This window comes from Ursus arctos, unplaced genomic scaffold (genome assembly GCF_023065955.2).
Source record: "Ursus arctos isolate Adak ecotype North America unplaced genomic scaffold, UrsArc2.0 scaffold_8, whole genome shotgun sequence".
Lineage (NCBI taxonomy): Eukaryota > Metazoa > Chordata > Mammalia > Carnivora > Ursidae > Ursus > Ursus arctos.
The window spans coordinates 19,179,733-19,193,349 of record NW_026623100.1 but is presented as its reverse complement, the minus strand read 5'-3'; the positions used below and the strand labels follow the sequence as shown (position 1 = coordinate 19,193,349).

Below are 13,617 nucleotides of genomic sequence, written 5' to 3'. Positions count from 1 at the left end.
AAAATAATACATGAGTGTGAGTTGGCAGGAGTCTGTGTGAACACAAAGTGAAGGTGACATATAGACACCCTGTGTGTCATTTCCAGCTAGCAGAGAGATCCGTTTTGTCTTGCACACAGTGGTTGTAGGGGTTATTATTTTTAATGAGCTAAGATTTTTTTTTAAATCAGAAGATTTTACTTCAAATTCCAGATTTGTAACTGCTCTTGAAAAGTCAAGATCTGGCAACAGTGGATCCACATGACCACAGGCTGCTAGAGCTGAGAAGTGGGGAGATAGATAGATAGATAGAGATAGAGAGATTTTTTTAGAGAAGCATGTGATTTTTATTTGCCCACAAAGCCAACCGATCTTCATCGTTTCCCTGGTTCTGTTTACCTAATTCATGTATATTGCATGCCAGACTTTGTCAGTCATTTCAGTCTGCTCTACTTGATCTAGAGAAAATTAAATTGCCTAGCACTGCCTACAGTCTCATGCAATGGGATGTCTAGATCAAGTGCACAAGTATAATTTAAGGTCCAGTTCATCTCTATTTTACTGTCATTTTTCCTTCAGCAAGAATAAATCTCTTATAAAAATTAAGCTCTTGTCAATTCTGATTCACAAGTATTTGAAAGACTGACTTTTTTTAAAATAAAAAAGTAGGTGTTAGAACTCTAATTTGTGAAGTTCTAATGGAGTATGTCTAATATTTACCATTGTCTTATTGCCAACATATTTAACTGTGTGTGTGTGATATGATTTCTAAGAGATATATATTTGATCATTCAGATGACCAAAATGTATTTCTCAGTTTTCTCTTTTTTCATTCACAGTTCCTGAAAGCATTTAGACTTGTAAAGGTGAAAAGGGTGTTTTTTAATTAATGAAGGCAACTTTTAGACCTCACCCAAAGATGGGGCTGATTACCAGAAGGACCAACCATGTAGTCAGATGGTTGGAACTTTCAGTCTTACTGTGTCACCTTCAGGCCTGCTGAAAGGGGCTAGAGGTTGAATCAACCAAGGGCCAATGACTTGGTCAATTACAACTATGTGATGAAGCGTCCATAAAAACCCAAAAGGACTAGGTTCAGAGAGCTATTAGCATGCTGAACCTGTGGAAATCTGGGGGAGAGTGGTACCCTTGGAGAGGACACGGAAGGTGCAAGCTCTTTCCCACACCTAGCCCTATGCATCTCTTTATCTAGCTGTTGGTTTGTATGCGTTATCATGTCCTTTAATAAGCTGGTAAATGTAAGTAAGTGTTTCCCTGAGTTCTGTGAGTCACTCTAGCAAGTTAAAAGAACTCAAGGAAGAGGTCATTAGAACCTCCAATCTGTAGCCAGTCAGATGCACAGGTAACAGCCTGGGGCTTGCGACTTGAATATGAAGTGGGAGTTTGGGGGGCAGTCTTGTAGGACTAAATCCTTAACCTGTGGAATCTGATGGCATCCCTGGGCAGATAGTGTCAGAATTGAATTGAATTCTTAGATATTCTGCTAGTGTCTGAGAATCGCTTGGTGTTGTGTCAGGGACTGGGGTGATGGCGTGGGGGAGCCTCCCTCTTCAATGTTGGAACTGGGCCCAGAAATACTAAAAGACTTGGTGTCAGTAGTGTTTGTGTGTTTATGTATGATTATATATTTAAATAATTATATATTTGTGTGTATATGTATATATGTGTGATTGTATGTTTAAATAATTATATATAATAGCAAACAAAAATAATATTAAGCAGATGCAAAGACGCAACAGGGTAAAAAGAAAAAAAAACTACACTAGATAAGAAAGATGAGCATAAAAAAATAGAGGAAAAAGAGAGAGCCCTGCAAAAATAATGAGGCTTAGTGATAGGAATAGGAAAGTGATAACAAACAAACAACATAAAATAAAATCACACAGGATGTGTTTAAAAAGCCAGCTACAAAATATTTCAGTTTGCTACCACAGAAAATTGATTTTGCTCAGATTTTTGGGGTAGAAATAGCTTAAATGGATCAAGGCACAAGGCTCTGAATTTCACTGTCATTAACTTCAGCACAATTCTCTTGCTCTTCCCTCAAAAGCCATAGTAAAGGTTTTTAAACAGGACTGGTTAAGCAAATTAACTGATTGCTGGGACCCAATGAAAATAAGTGTACAGCTAGATTCTGATGAATGAGAAAATTCCTTTCCTGGAGTCTAGCAGTTTTGAATGGAAGGGGTTGACTGTATGTGGGGGTGATGGTGGTGGTAAGGAGACAGTTTCCATACAGAAGGAGAAATAAATTTCTATAGGGAGATGACGAAGACAGGCTCAAGTATGCCACTAATCATGAGAGAAACTTCCAAACAGGGGCTTCTCTTGGTAACTCCTATTCTTCTTCAGAAAGAATTTTCATCATTAAGGGGGGTAAGAGGGGTGGGAGTAGGCATGGCAGAACATACCCAGGTGTTAGTGCTGCCCTAGATTTAAAAACATTGCCCATTGAACACACTGCAGGGTTCCCACAGTGAAACCTCTCCAGCAGGTACATCCTTTAGAACTTAACCACTATTCTCAAGTACCTATCCATGTGCTTCTCTATTGTAGCTTGACACCTTAATAATTACCATTATTCTAATTATTTGTAGCCATTTTAAAATCACATTCTCTTATGATTATTGAAAAATTATATACTCATGTGAAAGTAGCTTAGTTTTATGATGCTGAAGATTTTTTTTCAAGGAGTATGACATTGTGTAACATACTGAGTTTGCTTATTTCTCCTGAAAGTATCATAGTCAACTTCATAGGAAATTATGTGAATTTCTCTATATTTAAATTCTGGTATGTTTATTCCAGTCTATAGCTGAGTCTAAATCCCCACACTTGATTGTATTGCCTTGCATTTAGGAATTTCTCTAGTTGTTGTGCTGAAAATGAGGTTTATATAGCAGCATGTTCCATAACTATTCATCAACTTTTGTAACTAGAAAACTCATATTGGTTTATGTAAAGGAAAACAGCTAGAGACATTTAGCCACAAACCAAATAGCAAGGGTTATATTTGTTATTAAAATAAATAAGTTATTGAACTAAACAGTAGCATTCCAATTATGCAACAATGGTACTATAATTAATTAGAGGAATTCATTATTAATCTGAAATTTAGCTGAGAATACCATGTAATCTAATCTCTCCCTAGTAATACCATTATTTCAGCAGAAAAAAAAGGCTCCATTTTGATTACCTACATCACAGCGAATAGAAAATCCCCTCAGATTGATAAATCTTATTGCTCTTTTAAATTGTTTACCATCTTTAGCAGAAACATATTTGATGTGTATCAACTCGTATTCCTCTCTCCATTATTACCATGCATTTCTTCTTAAATTACTTATGCATAAAGTTAAAGCCCCCTTCCAAATTCATATCAATCTTAGGATTCATGGGTATCTCAAAGACTCCACTTTGCCTTAATGTTAATTGAGAAAGTAGGTGTTTACACTGATTTCCTAATGTTAAAGCACAAGCTATGATTGCAGCAATAAACACAGAGTCTCTCTGTATTCATTTATCAGTCAAAAAAATCTTATCACTTAGTTTCATTTATTTTTAGTGTAGAGCCAGTTTCCATGTTAGAATGCTCATTAATATTTAATACTATGGAAATATATTTGTGGTGATCATGCATTTCCATTTTCATTGTTGCAAAATGTTTACCAGTTTATGGCATGAGATATTACTTATGTTTCCATATTCGGGTTGTCAAAAATTCTCCCAATCAGACATAATCATAAACAACCATCTTGATTTCACAATTATCTCATTTGTTCTGAGTGGTAGCAAGGGGCAGGAGTTAAAATCCTTCACACATTACTGTAGCCTAAAATTGGTAGATTCTCTAAGGTGACTTGAGAGGAATTAGCCCTAGCTTCCACCTTTCTAGAAAAATACTAGATTGCTCTGACAAATGTTAAATTGCCTCAAAATCAGATCTATAGGAATAATTTTAAATTTCACCCACAAACAACAGCAATATAACATTAAAAACATCTCACCTGTTTTCATTAAGATATTTCATATAGTATTTGTCATTAAGAATGACATTACAACATTCAAAAGTTGATTATTTAGTTTCCCAGATTCCTCTTGATGAAACTCTTGGGAGGGAAAAAAGGAATTAACACTCATTAGCATCTGCATTGTGCCAAGCAGTGTGCTAGGTATATTTGATCATTGGATGAGAGGCATATGTTTAACATCACGGACATGAGTTTGTATCCTTCCTTGCACTATACCTGCTAGGTGTGACCTTGAGTGGATCAATCTCTCTATGCTTCACTTTTCTCATTGGCAAAATGAGTGAAATTCTAGAATTTACCTCATAGGGTTGTTTTGAGTGATAAACTAAGGTAATGTAAGTAAAGCACTTGGAGTGCTGTTTGGCATGGAATAGGCACTTAACATCAAATATTGGCATTGCCCTCATCAAATCTAATGAAGTGAGATGCCATTATACCTATTTTACTGATGAGGAAACTAAGTCTCAAAAAGCTGGAGCAATTTATGTAGAAACAACACAGGAAGTCCTACTTTAGAATAAAGTCAGAGCTTTTATCACTAAATTATGTTTTGATTTTTCCCCCATTCTAAGCACATACTGATAGTTTCCCCACTGCATATTAACTGAAAAAAAACCCAAACAGATTTTGTGGCTGTCCGTGTTCCTTAGACTAGATACAGTAGTTACTTTAAATCTGATAATTGCAAAGCACATTACTGCAGCACATAATGTAGTTCCTCAGTTTAGAGTGTGTGTGTGTGTGTGTGTGTGTGTGTGTGTATGTGTGTGTGTGTGTGTGTGTGTGTGTGTTTAAGGGGTGGGCACAGAGGACTTTTTGTTTTAAAACTTATACATGAGGAATAAGAATTTTAATGCACGTTTGAATGAAAACCATTGAAGAGAGCCCAATTAAAACCATGATCCAATGGAAGCTCTGTGTAGCCCAACTGAAGATAAGACCAAAATTTACAAGGGCAAATTTAAATAAACTAGATAATTTTTTGGGTCATATGCAATAGTGGCAATTGATTTTTTTTAAAAAAATAATTCCAGGTAAAACATAGGGCTTTGACTATTATGAGTGCATGTAGAAATCTGCCATCACCATAGGATTCACTGGTAAATATGCACACAAGATCTGAGGGGCATCATGGAAACTTTAGATTCAATTCTTAAAGATTGGTTGTCCATTCCACTTACTTTTGCAGTATGGTTTACCTCTATCCTAGACACATATGGGCATATCTTATGTGCTGTTTTCTCTAGAACCTACTGGTAAATGGTAGAAAAGTTTTTTAAAAAGACCCTGCTTTAAGTAGACTATTTGGGGGGCAGGATTCAAGTTCACTTAATGACTACATAACCTTAGATCAGGTATTATTTTTGAGTCTTAGCTCTACATCATTTAAAATTCCATTTATGTATTTTAAAAGTCATGTTAACAGTTATTATTTCAGTCGATTTCCAGAGAAATCCTATGGGATGAGTTGGCAATCACTAGTATTCCTATTTTAAAGCCAAGAAATGTAGATTTCAGAGAAGTGACTTCCACTGAGTCAAAGAAGCTAAATATCTTATGTTCAATTATTTGATCTTCACAACATCAAACATGTGGGAGCTATTAATATATCCATTTTACAGATGAGGTGGCTGAGGCATCGTAAGTTTAAGTATGTTACCTAAGGTCACAGCTAATAATGGCAGCGATGGAATTCAAGCCCAGACAATCTGATTCTAGTTCCCATCCACTTAATCATGTGACACACTGCCTTTCTTAGGGCAATAAAAATAATAAAACTTGTGGTTCCTGCCTTAAAATTATTTAGATTCTTTAACAAAGGAAGTGAAAGTATAAATATGCTTATCATAGGAATGAGTTATTGTTTCTTTGGAAGGAAAAGAATATTGCATTTGGAATGTATATTATTTCAGTACTCCTGAATTTGTCTAGGTCTTACAGTCTTGCTTTATAGGGCCTAGAGGCAGAAAATAGTTTTATCCTATAGCATTTGAGGCTGGAGCTGTTAGGGTTGTGGTGTTGAAATAAATATGTCTGCTGTTTCTGCTCTAAAACTAACCCAGGCTAGGAATATAATAGGGTTAGGAATTTAAATGTCCATAGCACTCAAACTGTAATTTAAAGCCACACACTTCGGACTTTTCTACCACCTATTCTGCAAGCTCCCTGAGAGTTAACTCCTTTGTCACCAAACCCAGCAATGCCTACTGGGCATGCCCAATGATCTGGTTAGAGCTTCGCATGCATGGAGTTTCGCTTCCTCCAGGTTTTACCAGCTGCAAAAGAAAGGAGGAGACGGAGAGAAGAGTTAAACAGGTAGAGAACTTGGTTCCGTTCAGAATGCCCGTGGCCAAGGCAGAGCGCGGAAAGCTGGGGGAAGACAAGAGGCTGTCGCAGAAAGCACCTTGTCAGACAGGCTTGAGTCTGGTCTCCAAGTTGGCGCGTTAGCCCCGTAGGTCCCTCTCACGTCTTTTTGGCACAGCCTAGGCAGATCGTGAAGATTTGAAGAGATCACTCAGACTAGGGCCACAGTAAGGGGTGGGGCAGGGACGTTGGATCTGGTGGAGTGCCAGCGACTGTGTGAGTCTTGCCTGTCCCTGCATTCCTCGAAAAGCTGCAGCTTTTCAGGGGTTCCAAACAGGAGACCAAAGCTCGCAAGTAAAACCGGAGCTCATCTTAATCACTGACTCCTTGCCCCCTTCCTTTTAGCTGCCGAGCTCTTCCCTGGCACCCTTTCAGGTACCCTCGCCCAATCACGACTAAACCCCGGAGAAGTGGAATCTCCACACAGGTTTCCGTGGGTCTAGCAGGGGCCTGGGCATGCTCAGTAGGCTACGTGGTTCTCTGGTTCTCTCTCTCTCTCTCTCTCTCTCTCTCTCTCTCTCTCTCTCTCTCTCTCTTTCTCTCGGGGGAGGGTGGGTGGTGACAAGTTAGAAGCTCTTGCGGCAGGTCCCCGCCTCCAGGATCGGGCTTCCCCTGCAAAGGGACGAAGCAAAGATATAAACACCTCGCTCCGCAGCATCCCGACCTGAAGGGGTTGTGCCCGCGGGCCGAGCCCACCAGTATCCCCGCCTGAGGACGGCCCGCCGCTCTCCATGGTACTGCGGAGAGCTCAGCTCCGCCCTTCTCTTTCAGAAGGACAGCACCCGGCGTCACGTAACCCAGCCTTCTCAGGCTCCACCACCGCCTCCTCCTTCCCAGCTCTTTCCCTCTCTTCCTCCTCCTCCTGCTCCCCTCCGTTGCCTGTTTTCCCCTCCCGCACTCCTGGAGATAGACGCTCAAGCCTGACGCCTCTGAAAAGGCAGCGACAGTCGCCTTATCCACAGACCTCAGGAAATTCGCTTTGACCGATGCATGCTTCAGGCTCTGGGTCCAGCTAAGGGGAATAACCGGGCAGGTAAAGAAGCTCAATTTGGGTTGGGGGAGGGGATGGGGCGAGGCAACCTGGAGAAGGATATATTTCTCCCTAGTAACTGAGCCAGGATCTGCCACAATTGCACAAGGAAGGATGGGTGGTGGGAGGGTGGAGGAGTATAGATCTTCGTTGTTTTGCATGAAGCTTTTTAAATAGATGGGAAGAAAATGAGATGGTGGAACTGAGGTAGTAACTTAAAGGCTGAATGCAGTGATTTATTAGCAAAAGAAAGAAAACAGACAAGTTAGAAACCAAAGCAATAAAATATATCTGTACCTACATCTTTATTTCCCTTCCCCATCAGCCCCATGCTGTGCCTATCCTTAATTTGTGCAGTTGACTCCAGGCTCCAAGAAACTGCACTGGTATTAGAGATGGAGCTTAGAGACTGGGCGGGAAAGCCAGGGAGAATTTGGGTGTGCATTGGTATTGAGGGACTTCGCAAAAGCGAGGGGGGGAAGGCACTTCTATAAATTATCCCAAAGATTTCAGGTTCTTTGCGATGGTATATATTGAAGGATGCATGGAAAGATATGTGTGCATATGTGTATGTGTGTTATAAACATATTAAAATAAATGCAACTGCAGCAGATGAGCATACTGTATCGATCCTTCTAGTGGCTTGGGAATGAATTTGATTCTAGAAACGAAAGAAAAGATTAATGAGGCTGTTAGTCTGCTTTTGAATTAGAGCGCTTCTTCCTTTGGCTGCAGTAAGGTTGTTTTTCAGATTCTTTTATTTCATCCTCTAATTTGTGAACTCACCAGGTTTTTCCGGCACCTAGAGAGAATCCTTTCTCCATATAAATACAGATACTCTCTCACACACAATGAGCTTCCTCTAAGAACTGGGAGAGTCAGTTGACCTCCCCTGTGGTAAGAATATATGTGTGTTCCCCCCACTCTCTATCCCTTAAAAAAATTGGCAAGGTATGCATTAGTGGAGGAGGGCAGGAGAGAGGGGTGAAGAAAGGTTTTGTGATCATGTCATATTAATTAATAAAATAATCGGCTCCAGTTGAGTCACACACATAGACACTCATGCTTGCGTGCGCGCGCGCACACACACACACACACACACACACACAAAGGTTTTCTAACACATAAGCTTCTGGATGGTTTCAAAGCACTACTCTTGATCTTAAAATTCCAGATTTATTTTGCAAATGACTGAAAAATTGGCAGATGCCCAAGTCCACTTAAAAATGAGAGTATATTGAATAATATGCTATCTTAGGATGATTTTTAAGATCACCTTTCTTTGGGCTTGGCACAGAAGTAGACAAGATATGGCTGGTGATTGCTGATGGTGTGGAATGTATCAGCCATAATAAATAAGCAACTGAGATTTTTATTTCTTTTTTATTTCTACTGAGCAATATGTATATGTGTGTGTGTTTGTTGTGTTGTATGTGTGTTGAAAAAGAGAGAACCAGTCATCAATTTCATCTGGGGAGGAACTTGAAGTGGGATCCCCTAGCTTGGTGGTGGCTCTCAGCTGACACCTGTAGGGATTGCTCTGTACTGAAGAGAAATGCTCTCAGTTCCCTCCATGCAGGAGCAGCAGCACAATGCGGTGCCATAAATTACTGCTAGTTTCAGCTTGTAAGAAAAAAAAAAGTGTTAATTGGATAGTGAGCTTCTGTGTCCAGGCAATAAATGTGTGTGCGTGTGTGTATGTGTGTGTGTGAGGGGGTGGGGTATAGTGGGAAATGCTGAGAGAAATGCATGTGTTTGCTTGACATGACCAGAAGAACCATTTGTGATTTTTTTTTGGGGGGGGGGCATAATGTAAGAGTAATGTTCTTTGGTTAAAAAAAAATGACTTAAAAACAATTCACTACTTATGATTTCTGTACCATTTCAGGAACCTGTCAGATTAGGGTTAAAGAGGTGATTTTATAATGAGTGATTCAAAGATATGATTTTATATTCTAGCATTCTGGAGCCATAGCAGCTAAGGTGACACACATGCCAACTGCTGGTCTGACCACACAAATTCTAAGAGCTGACAGCCAGATAAGGACTTGAAGAGGAGTTAGGATCACTACACTGTTTGGCAAAATATTAACACTTTACCCTTCTTTAGAGGAGTTAATATTATGGCAATTGAGACATAAATGCTGCCCCAAATAGATAGGATGCCAGTTAGATGTCTTCTCCTAAAAGAGATTATTCCTTTAATAAAAGGACAAAAATACTTGTTCGAAATTTAAAAGAAATTCCCAAGAAACTATCAATATTCTTTCTCTGAAAAACATAAAATGGTAAGAATGCTAACCAAATCCAAGCCAGCAGCTTCCAGTCGTGGTTTGATCTCCTTTGCCTGTTGTGAAATCTGTATTAACTGAGATCTGAGTAGGTTGTATTTTTATTGCCCATGTTATCAGTACACATGTTAAGCAGAAGTCCTTAAAAGGGCCTTTTTTTCCTCCCCTTCTCATAGTTTAAAAATTAAGCTTTCTCAGAAAAAGTAAAAGATCACCATAAACATATCTCTATAAAATTCTGAGAGGGTTGCATATTAACAGTTATAATGAACTGCAAGGGTGTAATGACTGATTGTAAAAGTGCAATATTAACTATTAGGAGACATTAGGTCTTCCTGGCTAGATCAGGACAAATAAGCCCCTTCCAGTAAGGTTAACTCTGGCTTCCTACCAGCTCTAGTTTTACACCTGGTTTCTGAGCTGAATAATAATTTATATGATACTATAAATGACTTTAGAACTTAATTTTTATTTTAATTCTCTGCAGATTTTCTGGGTCCTTATAAAAAGACAAAACCAAAATGCATCACCAACACACAACCAATTGATATGCTGGCATCTTAGCTTGGCCTTGCAGAGGGAGAGAGAAAAGAAGAGGAGCTGTTGTGACATCTAACAGCTTCTGGCTATTCCACAGCTTCTGGGTTCGAACCCTACTGTTGGGGAGGGAAAAAGAGAAGTAAAATCCAGCCTGTGAGGCCATGCATAAGGAATTCTGCGCTGGCTACAGTGGTGCAGGAAGTCCATGATATGACAGAAGAAGCAGGCCTTTGAAGCTACTCAGGGGTTAAGTGGTGCCATAAAGAGGCAAGGAACCTGTCTCTCCCTTCCGGTTTGGGACACCGCATCTGGAGGAGAAACACTTGAGGCATTCACAAGTATCCAAGGATCCTGGTTCATTGCTGGCTTCTTGTACTTCCCCGAGAGGTATTTGCTTCTTAACAGACTCTAACTGCTTTGCTTTTTCCCGGTACCACTGATGGTACCTGGCAGATGACAGTATTTGAGGAGTGAAGCATCTGTTGACACCACTGATGCCCTTGAACTAGGTCATCGGACTCAAATGGATAAGTGACTTCCCTTGACCTTCTGTTAACGCCTTTTCCAGAACGTTGCTTCCAAAGTGTATCCTCCCTTTGGTCTGGAAGATCTGCTGCTCCCCTGTACCACTGGGGTCTACGTTTTCCAGTTGGGAGGGGACTATCGGGAGAGAGGGAGGGGCTGCTGGAAGAAGAAGAAGAAAAAAAGAGCTAGATAAAGGAGGGTGCATCCCTCCTACTCCTGCCTATCTCCTTACCCTACTTGTTTCTGGACCCTTATTTCTACATCACGGTGTCCAGGACCATTTTGACCCTGTCGGCCCCGGCACCCCCCCGCCGCACCCCAGCCCCGAGCATGGGGACGGCGCTTCTCCAGCGCGGGGGCTGCTTTCTCCTGTGCCTCTCGCTGCTGCTCCTGGGCTGCTGGGCAGAGCTGGGCAGCGGGCTGGAGTTCCCGGGCGCTGAGGGCCAGTGGACGCGCTTCCCCAAGTGGAACGCCTGCTGCGAGAGCGAGATGAGCTTCCAGCTCAAGACGCGCAGTGCCCGCGGCCTAGTGCTCTACTTCGACGACGAGGGCTTCTGCGACTTCCTGGAGCTCATCCTGACGCGCGGCGGCCGCCTACAGCTCAGCTTCTCCATTTTCTGTGCGGAGCCCGCCACGCTCCTGGCTGACACGCCGGTCAACGACGGCGCATGGCACAACGTGCGTATCCGCCGGCAGTTCCGCAACACCACGCTCTTCATCGACCAGGTGGAGGCCAAGTGGGTGGAAGTGAAGTCAAAGCGCAGGGACATGACGGTGTTCAGCGGCCTCTTTGTGGGGGGGCTGCCCCCGGAACTGCGCGCTGCAGCGCTCAAGCTGACGCTGGCCTCCGTAAGGGAGCGAGAGCCCTTTAAAGGGTGGATTCGCGACGTGAGGGTCAACTCCTCCCAGGCCCTGCCGGTGGACAGCGGCGAGGTGAAGCTGGACGACGAGCCGCCCAATAGCGGTGGGGGGAGCCCGTGCGAGGCGGGCGAGGAGGGCGAGGGCGGGGTGTGCCTCAACGGAGGCGTGTGCTCCGTGGTGGACGACCAGGCGGTGTGCGACTGCTCGCGAACCGGCTTCCGCGGCAAGGACTGCAGCCAAGGTAAGGCCCGACGCCCGACCCACCGGGGGCCTCGGCCTGGGCAGGGTGCGGGGAGGCAGGGCGAGGCAGGCGGGGCCGGCTGGTGCATGGGGTCTTCCTTCTCTGGACAGTGTGTTTCAGCTAGTTTCAAGGTGAAGACCTGTTTGTGGCCTCTCTGCCTTAACACCTCCCACAGCTCCTCCCTTGGCATCCGCTTAATGGTTAAGCAGCCCCATTTCCGGGTTCAGTTTTCTCCTGGGAACCCTTTGTGCCAACCCGCTTACTTCCAAGGGGCAAGCAGAGTGACCTCTCCTCTTCATATCCTCGGGTTCTTTGTCAGGCTGCTCCCTAACTTCATTGGGCCATGGCCCGCCTGAATAACCGCTGTGCTTTCCTCTACCACCTCTCAGTCTGTAAGACACAGATGTTCCCCCTAAGATGCAGACAAGCATCTAGAAGATTGGGCACACATTTGGTGTGAATCAAGAATCAAGTGCAGGAGAGGTTCGCTCTGGTTGAGAGTATCCACGTTTGTTATTCATGGTGAAGGACAGAAGGGGAACAGGATTCATAGGAACTGCTTTGCCTTTTATAAGTAAAGTATAAAGTCCTGTCCTGGTTGTGGAAAAAGGGGGCCGTGGGAGGGGGCACATGTGAAGGTTTTCTGGATTAGAAGGAGAAGGGTTCTTGGAATTAACGTTAGCTTCTCTGGTTATGTCCAAGTCCAACATTTGTCAGTTTAGGAAAAATTATGTGATTTCTTGAAGTGGAAGACAGGTCAGCTAGTATTTAGAAATGTTAGAGATTAAATAACATATTTCTCAATTAGCAGATGTCTTGGGAAGATAACAGAAATTCAGACGTTGTTGGACTGGGAAGCTTCTGTAGGCTAATAAACAGGGGATGCATATGAAGGATTGCAAGAGATTTTCTGAGTACATTTAGCTAATGATATTTATCTGAGTAGGGGGGCCAACATGGATTCTGTTTTTAAGGATTGGAAGTGTGAAAAAAAAATCATACCTAAGTTTTGTTATCTCCCCTTAATAAATAAAACTCAGTCATCCATCTGTCTCCAATATTGCTACACGATGATGACCAAGGAAAAATATTGTATAAATACCAAAAAGCCTATGAACAGAAAGTGTCTGATATGAAAAAGAGGAAGCATGGATATATCTGTGGCTGAGCAGGAGAGGTGTCAGGGTTTAAAGTAGATAGCATATGGGTCAAATCAAGACAGCACATGGATAAATGACATTTATGGCTGCAATTGTTTTTTTTAAAAAAGATGAATTATTAAATCTGATTTTGAAAGCTGTGAGGACAAAAGCTCTATTGTGGCAGAATTTTATTGTATAATGTCTCCTGTTTTTTGTTTTTGTTTTTGTTTTTGTTTTGCTGACACTGCTATTAGGAACTAGCCCTTGTGAATCTTATTAGACTTGGCAGTTCTCTCTCATCTGACTTGAAGAGAAATGAAGACTTGATAAAATTTCTAATTGTTTAAACAGCAAAGGGAATTTGTTAGGAAGGAAAAAGCTGGTCATCAGAAAAAGAAGAGTTATGTAGCCTTCATGGGTTTATGGGGGAAAAAAGTAAAGGGTTATGTTTTTATGTTCTGCCTTCATGAAGGTTTTTGTTTTCATTATGTTTTGGCTTAAGTAATCATAGAAGCCTGTGTATTCCATGGCCTATGCTGCACTTCAGTTTGGCCAGTAAATTTCCATGGATTTAGTACCAGGCTTTATAGTT

General features: G+C 41.9%; 1 protein-coding gene across 1 annotated transcript in view; it reads left to right on the top strand.

The window, feature by feature from the left end:
• The first annotated feature begins 7,290 nt into the window (after positions 1 to 7,290).
• LOC123000215 (neurexin-1-like) overlaps positions 7,291 to 13,617 on the top strand; it is a 103,181-nt gene continuing 96,854 nt past the window's right edge. The window contains exons 1-2 of the mRNA XM_044378181.2: positions 7,291 to 7,428; positions 10,204 to 11,883. Coding sequence (XP_044234116.1) covers positions 11,112 to 11,883 — 772 coding nt within the window. The 5' untranslated portion in view covers positions 7,291 to 7,428; positions 10,204 to 11,111. The remainder of the gene's footprint in view (positions 7,429 to 10,203; positions 11,884 to 13,617) is intronic.